The 13,610-nt window shown below is 37.3% G+C and overlaps 1 protein-coding gene across 1 annotated transcript; it reads right to left on the bottom strand.

The window, feature by feature from the left end:
- Positions 1 to 12,512: 12,512 nt before the first annotated feature.
- LOC115627276 (pre-rRNA-processing protein esf2-like) lies at positions 12,513 to 13,374 on the bottom strand. The gene is made up of 2 exons (XM_030522906.1): positions 13,023 to 13,374; positions 12,513 to 12,958 (listed from the first exon to the last, which is right to left on the bottom strand). Exons 1-2 carry the CDS (start codon positions 13,357 to 13,359, stop codon positions 12,576 to 12,578), a joined length of 720 nt encoding a protein of 239 aa, XP_030378766.1. The 5' UTR covers positions 13,360 to 13,374; the 3' UTR covers positions 12,513 to 12,575.
- Between the last annotated feature and the right edge of the window lie 236 nt (positions 13,375 to 13,610).

Below are 13,610 nucleotides of genomic sequence, written 5' to 3' on the forward strand. Positions count from 1 at the left end.
AACATCGAAGCGAAATCTGCATATTCAGTATATCCACCACTGAATGTAGGCAACTTAAGCTCAGGCAAACGAGACCGATTTATCACAATGGTAGACTGATCATCTTGCCGAAGCGTCGAACACGGCGGCGCGCCAGATTGCATCCTTTGTATTGCATTTAGCAGGCGGCCCTCCAAGCAGACCACCAGCTCAGCAAAGTTGCAGCGCAAACTGCTGCCAATCTCGTCAAAGTCCAGCTCCTCTAATTTGTCATGCACCAAATTAAAAGAGGCCTGAATACTTTGCAGCATTTCCACACGTTTTCGCAGCTCACTTTCTGAAATATTGTCAATTTCACAATCATTTATTTTATTTTGAATAGAAAGCGCCCACGCATATAATGATTGCGCCTTGCGCTTATAAAACTCAACACTATTGCTCGTAGCCTGCACTGCATTGCCCACAGCTGTTGACGTCGAAGCTGTTGGCGCAAGCGTCGCTGCATCAGCTACGTCAGCAGCAGCTGATGCGACAGCTTGGAAGGCGCGCATTTGACCGTCGCTCTCAGACATTATGAACGCGAGAGAGAACCGAAAACCGAAAATAGCAGAGATAAATGACGCGCGCGAATAACTGTTTTATCTGCTGATGTTCGTTGCCCTCAAAAATGTCGCTTCACACGGCTGCTTATTGGCGGTACAGTAGGCACTATGAACTTATACTTTTGCACTTATGTACTTGAATATTTTTTGTGTACAATGAACTCAATTATGTACGCTTTGTTTTTTAACGCGATTAAGCAAGGTTTTGTGGAATTATTAATCACGTCGGGGTCACCAAAATGTATAATCATAAGCTTTTTTATGATTCCAAATATGCGAAATTATGTTGGCGAAATAATTGCAAAATAAGCGAAACGAAATTGTTCAATTTAAAAGATGTGCACAAATGTTTATTTTGCATAGGTAGCGATCGCCGAGATTTACAAAGTTTATGCTGGTAGACGGAAAGCTAAGCTTCTCCGTACCAGATGCGATAACGAAAAACGAACTTGACTTGCAGAGTTAGCGACAATAACTAGTACATATGTGGCGGCTGCGCAGCAGCCTATGCAAATTTATGGCAACAAAAGGAAACGTTAAGTGCTCGGCTTGCTATGCAAAGCAAGCGACAAGAAAACGAGCACTTTGCATTGAGTTATTTACGTTACTTATTAACTATGATGTGCTGCTGGTTTTGGCTGTTTTTGGCCGGATGACCAAACAAACACAAAGAATAATCTACAAGTGGACTAGGCCAAACCGACCGTTGAAAAAGTTTTTGATTATGCGGAGGCTAGGCATTCAGCAACTAATCAGCGATTCGTGAAAACCCGAATATCTGTCAAACATATTTTCGAAAATTGTGTTTATAATATTTCTTCCGCCACTGTGTACACATTCCCATTGTAACTTAACTTGGCTGGATGACTTCATTAAACAGCACAAAGCGCACATTCACACGCACCTATACATACACATACATGCGAACACGCGCTGCAACACCATAAATATGCAAATAACTAATAATACAATTACAACTGCCATGCATGTAGCAGATAACTACAACAAAACGCGTTGACTGACGCTAACTGCCAGTCATTTGTCTATCTATGTATCTGCTTTTCCATTTTGCGCCCTGTTTCCAGCCTAGTGTCAAGACACAATGCAACAATGCCTTTGACGCAAGGCGCGCACGCCCACAAAGCCCCCACAATGGTCCATAATGGGGCGCACTTTGTGCAAGTTGGCAGCACTTTTTGTCTGCGTAGGCCCATTCCATTTGCAGACAACAATTGTTAAAACGTTAATGAATTTTTATTGTTTAAATTGAATTAAACTGCGTTTAATTAAAACCGAAGGAGGCACTATTTATTGCTACAGATGGATGTACACATGTATGTACATATGTACGAGTATGTATGTGATTTGAGTTGAATTGGCAAGCGCTGGCAAGATGAAGACTTCACTTAACTACCCAGTAGGACACCGCCATTCTTTTTCCTGCCAGAAATAGTTTTATGCAATTGTATATACGAGTACATGAATCTGTACATATGTATTGTAAAATTGCATGCAATTTATCGATCAATTTTGTATATACAAGCGTTTTACTGGGCACTTAAATTTGATTTTATGAACATGCATTTTAAGCTTAGTATATTAAAATAAATATATATTTTTGGGCAAAAACAAAAAATATTCTACAGTGCATCATCTTTTCTGCGCACAAATTTGTAATGTATTCAAAAATAAAATGTCTAAACATAGACAAGTTCTTGTTATTAAAAACAAATAAAAGTTGTTGTTAATCTATAGCTATGTATCCAACATTGTGTTCATAAAAATATTTACTTGAAGTATATGAAGAGGAAATTTAAATATTGTGGAATTACACTTATGTACGACTATTGAACTCTAGATTTATTCGTAAAATTTCGGCACAGTTTTTATCATACTGCAAAAAAATATTCCATTGAATAAGTCAATGTAATTCAAATAGACGCATATGCATTTAGGAAAGAAAACAACAATTGATAACAAAGCATTTTGTTGAGAACATTGAGCAAATGGGGCTTAATTTCGTTTATTTTCTCAAAGCGACAGACCTTTTTTCCAAGATAAGGTAAATGTAAACTTAAGCTGTATTCAACCCATTTTGCTTAACTTTTTTTACCTGTTGGTCAGTGACCAATACTAGAGCATATAAAATGAAAGACAGCTTCCTTTTCCGTTTCTTTGTGCGAACAAAAAGGGAACACCCGTGGGGACATTTTCCCTTTGCAAATCAGCATGACTCGTTGCGCAAAGATCTACTGGGTAGTTGTGGTTATTGTTGGGATGCTGCCGCTGCGAGAGACGTGCACATAAACACAACATCAACTAACTAACTAATACACACACGTTCATCCATTCGAACAAACAACATAACGTGCGTGCGGTCGCTGCTGATGCGTGAGGTTTTTGAACTCCAACGCTGGCAACGCCGGCTGTGGGAGTCCATATTTGTATGTATGTACATATGTATGTATGTATGGGGAGAGGGCAAATGTAGTTGTTGTTGCTGCTGGTGCTGTTGTTACTTTTTCGATTTTGCACGACGGCCGGAAAACGGAAGCGCCTGTTATGGCTTATATGTATGTTTATTGTCTGCTTTTCTGCTGGCTCTGCTTGTCATTTTCCATATTTGCCATTATGAATATGTATGCATGTTAGTTGTTTTGTTTTGTGGTTACCAAAGAGTTGTCAGTGTTGCCCTATGCATGTAATGGGCAAACCCCAAACAAAATTCTGACTGCTATAAAACGAAATGGGGCATTGCAATGAGAACGCGACTCGAGAGACGACAAAGGTGTCGCATTGTCATCGTCGTAGCTGCTGGTTGTTGTTGTTGCTGCTGCTGCAGAACGGCACGCATACATATGTCATTCATCACACACGTCGCGCCATTAAAGATCACTGACGCTGACAAAGTGCGTCCGGTTTCAGCGACGTTGCCATCAACATCTTTGTTGTTGTTGTTGCTGTCCAATGCAAATGTGCATGGGGAAGGCAAGAAATGAAACTGTTATGTTGCCACTGCCAGCGATAGTTGCTGCTGCCCGCCTTCTACAGCAACAGCAGCAACAACAAAAATATTATTGGCAATGTGCTATGGAAAAAGTTAAAGTTAAAAAAAAAAATTAAAAAGTTTCCCCTCTCGAAAATGCTTCAATAGAAATACACGTACAAGTATAGTATGTATGCGTTTATGTATATTTTTTGTTGTATGCAAAAGAAATGCACGCAGCTGCAATAACAACAAAAACTCAAACAGCAACAACAACGCTGCATTCAAACTTTTATGCAGCACATAAAAAAGAAGTGTGAAATAGAAAACACAAACACATAAACACACACACACACACACACACACACACACAGAAAACCAACGAAAGGCACGCACATAAAAATAAGAGAGAGAACGTTTCTCCAAAGGCATTTCGATTTGAAATTTCAGCGGAAATTTGAATTGAATTGCGTTGATTGATGCACAGCATGAGGCGTCAAGTGGCGACACCTACACACACATATGCACACGCACAAACACACTCGGGAGAGGAAACTTTTCGATCTGCTTTCAGTTTGTAAATTCAAACTGTTAAAAACAGTGCCGTTAAAAAAGTGTTCCTCTATGGCTAGGTAGGAATTTTGACATTAATTAAAACCACATTTTGCAAAGGATACTTTTTTTACGGTTTACAATCACATTGTAAAATATTATGTTTTTACCTATTTACATACTCATGACGGCTGATTCCCACCGACTACAATTTTCGTATTCATATGTTTTTCACGTTTAGTCATGCATGGTCATTATTTACAACTCACAAATGCCCAATAATTTGCATATAAACAAATATAAAAAGTAAGATACATAGAATGGAAAAAACTACTAAAAAGATTATATGAATGTATTTCAACAGTTTAACAGTCGATTATTCATGGGGTTTATGATGAGAATAAACAACTCATCCATAAACAGCGCTATTTTGAATTATATTACATGCTCGTGAAAAGGAGGTGGGAGTGATCAGATATAATAATGTTATGTAGTTGTCCACAATTGTGTATGCATGCAATATATTATGAATGTATTTATCATACGGAAAGGAAACACTTTAAATAATTTTTTAATTAAACGAAGGCTCAAGTACGAATCTTAATAATGAGCACAGTGCGAGATTATTGTGCACAATTATCTGAACTTGATATGTGTATATGTATGTATATTTTTTCATTATGTGTGTATCTATTTGCAGCCTGCCCTGTGGCAAGTAATTTGCTTCCCAAGTCAAGGCAACCTTTTGTGTTGTTGTTGGACTCTTGTCTTGAACTATGCCTTTCGTTTTTGTGCATCTATAATACATACAAGTATGAATGTACATACATATTTATATGTGTTTCTTCATTTATACTTATTTATATATATTATGTGCATACATATACAAATATGTGTAAATGTATGTATGTTTGAATGTGTGCTGTGCAGACTGACGTCAATGCAGCGTTTTGTTGCACATCAAATTACAACGGCGAACAATGAAAATGCCAACGATGCCTTAAGAATAATTCTGCAGAATTTTTTTTGCATTGTCTGCCACTTCTCTGCTTCCAGTCGTTGGTTGGTTGGTAGGGCCTGCCTTTCGAAAGGCTCAAGTGTGCTCGGGTCTTAGTTCTCAGATCTCAGTACTTAGTTCTCGTTGCTCAGCTGCTTGCTGCTCCAAATGCAAATTAAAATACATATGTACATACATATGTACATAATGAAAAGCTTGTAAAACTGCACCACATTTGCTTCATTCGAATGCAAATTAAACTAAACGTGCACCTTTAGCCTTGCAATTAAAACAATATTAAAAAACATTTGTTCACATATCGTATAACCATTTGGTGGACGCAAGAAATAGGAAACATGATCTGTAGTTCATTTAGCTATCATTATTTATTGTAAGCAAACAGCTTAAGTTCTACTAAAATTCTAATTTGAAGTGTACAATCCATTTTAAAAAATTCCACCGAAGCAAGATGCTTAATTGGCACACTTGATGATATTACTTAATACATTGTAGATCATCCTACGTAGACAATGTTGGTATATAATAGTTCTTACCAAGTGGTGTCTGTAGTTTTGGTCTTTCCAAAGATATTGCGGTTCATACATTGAAACAGTCTAAATGTATAGTGTGTAAATATGAGATTAGCTACACTTTAATACAAATTGGCCATACTCAACATACTTGTATTATAAAAATGTTGGCACTTTATCTCTAAATTTTTGAACCTTAATTAGAATTTGAATGCTAGCTGAATATCACCAATTCAGCTACATTTATATGTAAATTTATAATGTAATTATGAAATCTCATTTATTAAATAAATACAATATCTTTATCATTTGACAGTAAAGTGGAGAGTGTTCAAGTCGTGCCAGACCGACTCTTGAATGCCTCACATGAAACCTTCGAGCACCGTCTGTGGTCTGTGGATGGGCCCAATCGAATCGTTTACTCATCCTACTCAGACATTTTTATACAGACATTTATAGAAATGTTTTTATCGCTTTTGTTTTTAACAAAACAGCCGCCAATTGGATGGCCAACAAACTTTTCGATTGCAATGTGCCAAAACTTTTACCAAAACAGTTGCCTGCATGCATACGTATGTACAAGTGCATACATAATTACATATATGTATGTATATGTACCTCGACACTGTTTGTTGACATACAAATTGCATTTGCAAGTTTCTTGTTGCTGTTGTTTTTGCTTTTGTTTTTTTCTTGCATGTGTTTTTTTTTTGGCAATCGCTCGACAGCTGACGATGTTTATACGATCTGATGCCGCCTTAATGTTATTTTGGAACTGCTGACAAGATGACCAAATGACGGCGCCACATGTGGCAATAAGAACAACAACAGCAACAACAACAGAAGCAGTGCTTTGTCAATGTGCCACATAGAGCTTTTTTGGCACAACAAGACAAATTTTCTGTGTTTGTGTGGCAATCGCAGTCCAACTTTGCCACACAACTTACACAACTAATATGTAATATATCATTTAACATATAATTATAAACTGTGGGCAGAATGTACCCCGCTTCATTATAAAAACGAAATTAACGATGTCTGGTATAAAAATTAATGGCAAATGATTCGCAACAAATCTGAGCTACAATTTGGTAAAGCTTATTTGCATGCCAATGGTATTGAGGCTCAGACGGTCAAACAATGAGAGTACAATGTATGTATATGGTATGTGGAAACTGGCACACTTTCTTCTGTAGTTTCAATGTATATTTTTAAATGAAACTGCAGGAAGGTAAATGAGTTTCCAGAATAGCAGAATTTTTGAAATGAACTTGTGTGATATAAAAGAGATGGTGCTATAAATGATTCGTAAGTAATCTGAACTACACTTAAATAAGAGCAGTTCGTATGCTTTATTTTGGTGACTGCAGCTCTTGTACTTCCAACGATTTTGGGGTTCATACAAGCAAACACTCAGAAGGTACATACATATGTATGTACCAATATAAAATGTGAGAACAGCTACAATTTCTTCTGTCCTATACAATAATACAAATGCAAATTACATCGCTTTCAAATTAAATAACAACATGTCTAATTGAAGTTCCACTGGAATTGCGCATTTTTACCACTGTGGGCAGGGTCTGAGCTCATTTTTTTGACTGTCAAACGCACTGCCCATTTAACCTTTCAGAAAGCAAACAACAAACACATTAAACAGTCAACAACCAACGGCATTTGCACAACACTCACGCACGCACGCACACACTCACATGCACGCACACACATTTACAAACTTACAGCGCACAAAAATGTTAATTAAATATATACTTATGTAGACATTGTACAAACAGCAAATTAATAAAAAGCAATAACACGAAAGCTGGCAGGAAAAAATAAATAAAATAAAATAAACTAGCCAAGAAGTGCGGTGAACAAAAAGTTGAAATAAATTCGCCAACACGCCTGCGCTCAAAGCTGAGCAGCGTTTCAAATACGCCGAAGCCAACATTGACATCGACGCTGAGGCTGACGCTAGCGCCGAAGACGGCGTCGACGTCGACATGGACGCTGCCCAACCCACCGAAAAGCATAACAAAAAGTGACTTTATGACAACAATTTAAAAGCAACGATGTGCGTGACTGCGTGCGTGATTGCGAAAATGATCGCAGCTAATTATTTTAAGCAATCATTTAAAGCTTGGCTATGTCTGTGATCACATTTTATTAAATGTTTTTATTATTGTTACTCTTTTTTGCGTTATATATTAATTCGGTACCTCATTTTGTTCGTTGAGAGCTTACTTCTTCATTGTTCTTTATATTTACGAATAAATTGATCAGTATACTTTAATTTGTTGAGTTAATTGTTCAGACGTTCCAATATAATAATGTTGAAATGTGACTTTTAGTTTTAAATATTTTTGTAGCCTCTTTTTTAATTTTCTTAATCGAATTATTAATAGTCATATTATCACAAATTGAAAACAAACAATTGTTTTCTTCATCTTCTGCTCAACTGGACAAACACAGTACTATACGTAGGTCCTATATAGACCAGTTAATAAAATATTAATAATATTAGCATATTCCTTTCGCTTATAAATATATAAGCAATATACTTTCCACATTCAACAATCCTATACTCGTACGAGGCTTCACTGTGACCCTTCTAAAATGCCTAAGCTGTCCTAATTTAATTAAATATAATTAACTGTACACCCAACGTGAATCTAGTCTGTAAGGCTCTAAGCTCTGTTCAGCTTTCTTACGAAACATTTTAGTACTTTTAAGTAATTGTTATACTTAGGCTGTTTCGCTTACCGATCTTGATATTAATTTACACCCTTGTGAGGCAATCTAAATTACTTATAAACACTATATTTGATAGTTTAAGATTGTCTAATTTTTTCGACGATCGTTACTGTGATGGCTATATAAAATAATAAGGCTGTTCATGATTTCTCTGCGGATAAGAAACGTCTGCAAAGGAGTCTCTAGGTTTTATGGTTCAAATGTTCTCGTTGTTCATACAGTCGAACAGATGGACGATTTGTACTTAACTTAGGCCTGCCACGTGTCCTTCCGCCTGCTACATACAGTCGACAACAAATAAAACTTGTTCTAATTTTTCATTTGTTTCATAAGTTGGCTGGAATTCCTCTATACCTCATATAACCATGCACATAGGTACGTGCTCTCCCTAAGTTGAACTTCAACTATTTTTGCATTTGTTCATTAATTGTTGTTTCTGCTAAAATGTAATTTTTTCTATTTTGAATAATACTCGTAAATGCTTCACTTTTTAATTATTGTGTTGCTCGCATCTCTAATTTAAATCGAAATAAGCGAACACGCTCATGCTGTTGTTGTTGTTTGCCGCTTCGAGCTTTTGTTGTTGTTGTTGTTATTGCCCTTTCGCCCTCTTAGTTGTCAGAAACACGTAGCACAAATCCGTGCACAACAACAACGAGAAAACTTAAATATCGGCTCGCTGTCACTGAGATTTGTTATAACAACGACATGGGGATTAAAACAAGTTCTCGAGCAAATAATAAAAAGCATTTTTTCGTTGTCGTGTTGTTGCTGCTGTTGTTGTTGTTGTATGTATCGATGTTCTCTTGTTATTCAATTTCTGGCATTGGCTTTTGCCAATTTAATCAAATTTACATAATTTAATGGAAGCCCAAGTTTGTGATTTTTGCCAATTTGTTGAATTTTCTTTGATATTACGTGGCAATTTACGTGTGGAATTTGACAAGTATTTACATATTTAGCAAATAGCCCTTCTTTTACTCCCTATTTGTTTTTAATATGAAGTCAATTCGTGACCAGAATGTCAAATAAAGTTATATTTTTTAGCACAAACTTTCTTAATGCTCTTCGCAAAATGTAAATTCTTATTAATTTGGAATTATGTCATCTTTGTGTCCCATATTACTGATCATATAGCTAGTAGTTGATCGATCAGGCAATATAATCGTAGATAAGTTTTAGTTAAATTTTCTTACTAGAAATTAGCTATGCTTCCAGAAGTTTAATAAGTTTAGTTCTTCTTTGATACATTTTCTTGTGCAATTATTTTATTATTAGTATTTATTCTTCATATTTGTGTTATCTTTATTTTGTTAGTTATATGATTATTATTTTTGTTTTCGAATTCGATTAAATTCGATTAAATTAAGCAAAAATCTGCAAATTTCAATTCAAGAAAGGCCACATTTAAATTTTAGTCTCTTTTCACACTCGCTCATGGCGTTCTACTAAGCTTTCTTTCGTTAATCCTTCCATATTTTCTTTGAGCTGCTTCAACTGCATTAACTTCCTCATCGATCACACCTATGATATATTAACAATGGTGAGTTATTTTAGCAGCTGCTATTTTCTTTGAGGCTGTCAGCTTTTTTTTGTTTTATTATTTATTTGCTTCTACCTGAAGAGAATTCTACAAAATGATTTAAGGGTTAAGCACACATTCGCCAGAGGAGAGGGAAGAGGTGGAGCAGCAGGCAAGAGGTGAGGAGTTATTGCTATTGTTGTTGGCAGACACAAACGCAGCTGGCAAAAATAAAAGAAAAGAAATAAACTAAGAGACGACTTCACTTCGGTTGAGTTCAGGTTGAAACTTTCTTGGTTCCCTCGCCACTGCTGCTGCTGCGAAAGTCGGCAACAAAAGCAAAATCAACAAACGTAAACGCGACCGCACATAAACGTCGTCCATAATTCCTGCAATGCAGCGCCGAATGACGCACAACAACAACAATAACAGATATAGCAACAACCCAATGGTGACCCACTCACTCACTGAACTGACTTGACTTCTCACTTGGAGAATTGTGTGCCGAAGTTGGAGCGCCAGCAGTGCTGTCTGTCTGGCCGGCCTCTCTATCTGTCTGCCTGTTCCTCTGTCCGTCCGTCCCTATGTCTGTCTGTCTCTCTGTCTGCCTGTGCTTTTATGGAAACCGGCTGAATTCCATTTGATTTGGACGCCTTTTCTTTTCTCACTGCTTTTTCCATTCCGTCCGTCGCATTGCATTTCACTGTGAACTGCGACGACGACGACTGTGACGTCGACGCCGACGTATGTGGCAGGCCCAGGCTTTTGAGGCGCTCGAGTTTCTACAGACGTCAGCCTCAGCGTCAGATGTCGACGTCGTCTCAGCAGCAAACTGCCTGACAGCTGTCAAGGGCGTTGGGCGTTGTGGGGAATAATTTGAATGCGGCAAAAATACCGTTACAGTTATTATGTGCATTGTCTGTATGCATATTTTGAAATTAACCCTTCAAAGCACCTCTTCATACTTCATAATCAGAGACCAGTGGGTATAAGACTTGAATGTTTCCACTTGTATTTAAAATGAGGCAGCAGAAAGTGAATAAACCTAGTTAAGATATCATATTTAAATTTAAAAAAATATATAAATATAAATACAATTATAAATGAATGTATTGTAATAAATGAGGCAGCAGAGGGATAGACCTTGTTTAATAACAACACATTTATAGTTTTATAACAAATGTACACTTGTTCCTTTTAGCAAAGATTTTATGAAACTTTAAACTTGGCGTTTGAATACAAAACAATCAACGTTCGTGTAACGAATTTCATCCATCGCGACTTAAGAGTAATCTGTCTTTAAGAAAATATTGGTATACATTTTGTTTTGCTGGTAGCACCAGAATGATAAGCAATTTTAATAAAAACAACACCCTCAGCTGCCTCGAATTTCGTACTTTGCGTATGTCGCAATTTTGCAAAAAACAAAATGTTTATCTTATAAGAATTTGTCGGAAACCTAATATTGTTGTTTTTGCCACAAAAAAATTAGCAGACATGAGCACTTTAAATCAAAATAAACAAATAATTGCGCAGAATATAAGAGTAACTTGACGTCATCGATTTGATGCTGCATTATAGCTTGGGGTTAAGCGCAACCTTTTTTTTTCAATGTTGTCCATAAATTTGTAGGATATGCGCAAAACGTACATGGAAGCCGTGGCCGAAGAAGAAGAGTGCAAGCAGCAGAAATTCGCAAATTAACGCCATCAAGTTATATATTTAAGAAAATAATTTATTTGCATGCAAATCGGCAGTTTGCTGGCTCCTATTTAAGTGCATGTGTGTTTTTGTTATAATTTATTTTGGCTCATTTGCATACCTTCTACAATTTGATGCCGTCCGATGCCGCCGCAGTTGTGTTTACAACTGTTGCTGCTACAGTTTACGATTGGTTGTTGTTTTTGTTTTGGTGGTTGTTGCTACGCATCGGCGTCGTCGTATTATTCTTCATGTAGCGCGGCAAAACGTAATGCATTGAAGAACTTCTCTTAATTTATTTGTGTTATGTTTTGCATTCAGAAGCCGCTAATACACGAATTGGAGATGAAAAAAAAAACAACAACACTCACGCAAAACTCTCGCGCGTATACACAAAGTGATGAAACGAGTTTACAGTTGTTGTTGTTTTTGTGTGTGGCACACAACAAAAGTAAAAAACCGCAATAACAATGAAATTAAAGCATAAGCATCAATTGAAGCGCGCTCGTAAATTGACAATTGCAATGGCTGAACTCATTTGATTTGAGCCTTTTAGCCATATATTTAAATGTTGTATGCAATTTAGTTTAATTGATATTATCAAAAGCAATTGAAAGCACAACAAACACTGGCATTTAATAAAATGCACGCAGACGCCGTTGCAAAGCAAGAAGCGAAAAAAAAATTCGACGATGCATCGCCGTCGGGTAAAAAATCGCGACTGATTTTGTTGTCCATGTAAAGTCGCCTATCGATATTCCCAACGAATTTCATCAAAGTGGCAGCACCGTGCAAAGGGGAAGAGGTACCCACTGAATTTATCGAAGAACCACTTAAAACCTGTCAACAGGTGGCGGCAGTGTTTTATTTGCCATAACATTCGCAAGCATTTAAGCTTAACATAAATTATATTTTCAATCAGTTCTGCAAAACAATATACAAAGAAATTTCATTACGCCTCCTCCTGCTGTTTCTTCCTCTCGAGCTTCTTTAGTTTCTTTGCCTGCTTTGCGAGATGCTCGCTTTTGTCCAAATTGTTCTGGAAGAATGTCGTCTCCTTACGTGCCTGTGAGACTTCGGTTTGTAGTCGCTGTTTGTGCACCGCCTGCTCATAATTCATGCGCTCCGTTAGGTGCACCCATTTGAACCGTGGCAGGTATTTCATGCTCCACAGCGAGTCGTAGAAATGTGACTTCTTCCTTGTGGAGATTTGTTTGTTGTTCAGCAGCGGAACTATTTGTTTGGCAACGCGTTTCGACTCAAACTCCACCCAACCCTCGGTGAAATGTATATTGTAGCGCTTTCGCTTTTTCTTCTTGTCCTTATCCCCACCACCTGTTGTAAGTACGAAACGATAAGAACACTTTATTCGGAAAGAAGCTGCACGTGTTTTTTATACCTGTTTGGCGCTCCGGCTGCAAATAGACTCGGCCGATTTTGCCAAATTGTCCAAGAATTTCGCGCAGAATCGTCACATTCATATACTTCGGTATGTTCGATATATAAATGATGCCTTTTTTGCGTTTCGTTCGTTTTGTATTTTCTGTTGTGCTGGCCTTAAAGTTTCCCAAATCCATTTCATCGTCGTCGTCGTCAGCAATGGAAGCAGCCTCTGCAGCGTCTTCTGCGTCTACACTGGCGTCGTCTTCGACATGCTCCTCATCGCTGGCCGTATCCACCTGCATTGGTGTGACAGATTTCCTTTTAATTTTTGACTTCTTTTGAATTTGTTTCATTGCGAGCTACGCGTGTTTGTAGTGATGGGGAAACGCAAAGAAAACCAGTGCTACCAATTTGAAACGCATTGTTTAGATTCACCATCTGGCAGCACTAAGGAGCATCTGGCAAGGCCATCACTGTGCACCGTGCTGCCAGTCACTATTGGATTGGCGTTTTATTTTTGAATTTCAAAGAACTTAGCAGCTATTTATATATATAATCATTTATTAAAATTCTCTTGTATTGGATCTTTGTTGTTTGTTTTCTA

The sequence above is a fragment of the Scaptodrosophila lebanonensis genome, unplaced genomic scaffold (assembly GCF_003285725.1).
Source record: "Scaptodrosophila lebanonensis strain 11010-0011.00,11010-0021.00 unplaced genomic scaffold, SlebRS2 tig00000092-arrow-pilon, whole genome shotgun sequence".
Lineage (NCBI taxonomy): Eukaryota > Metazoa > Arthropoda > Insecta > Diptera > Drosophilidae > Scaptodrosophila > Scaptodrosophila lebanonensis.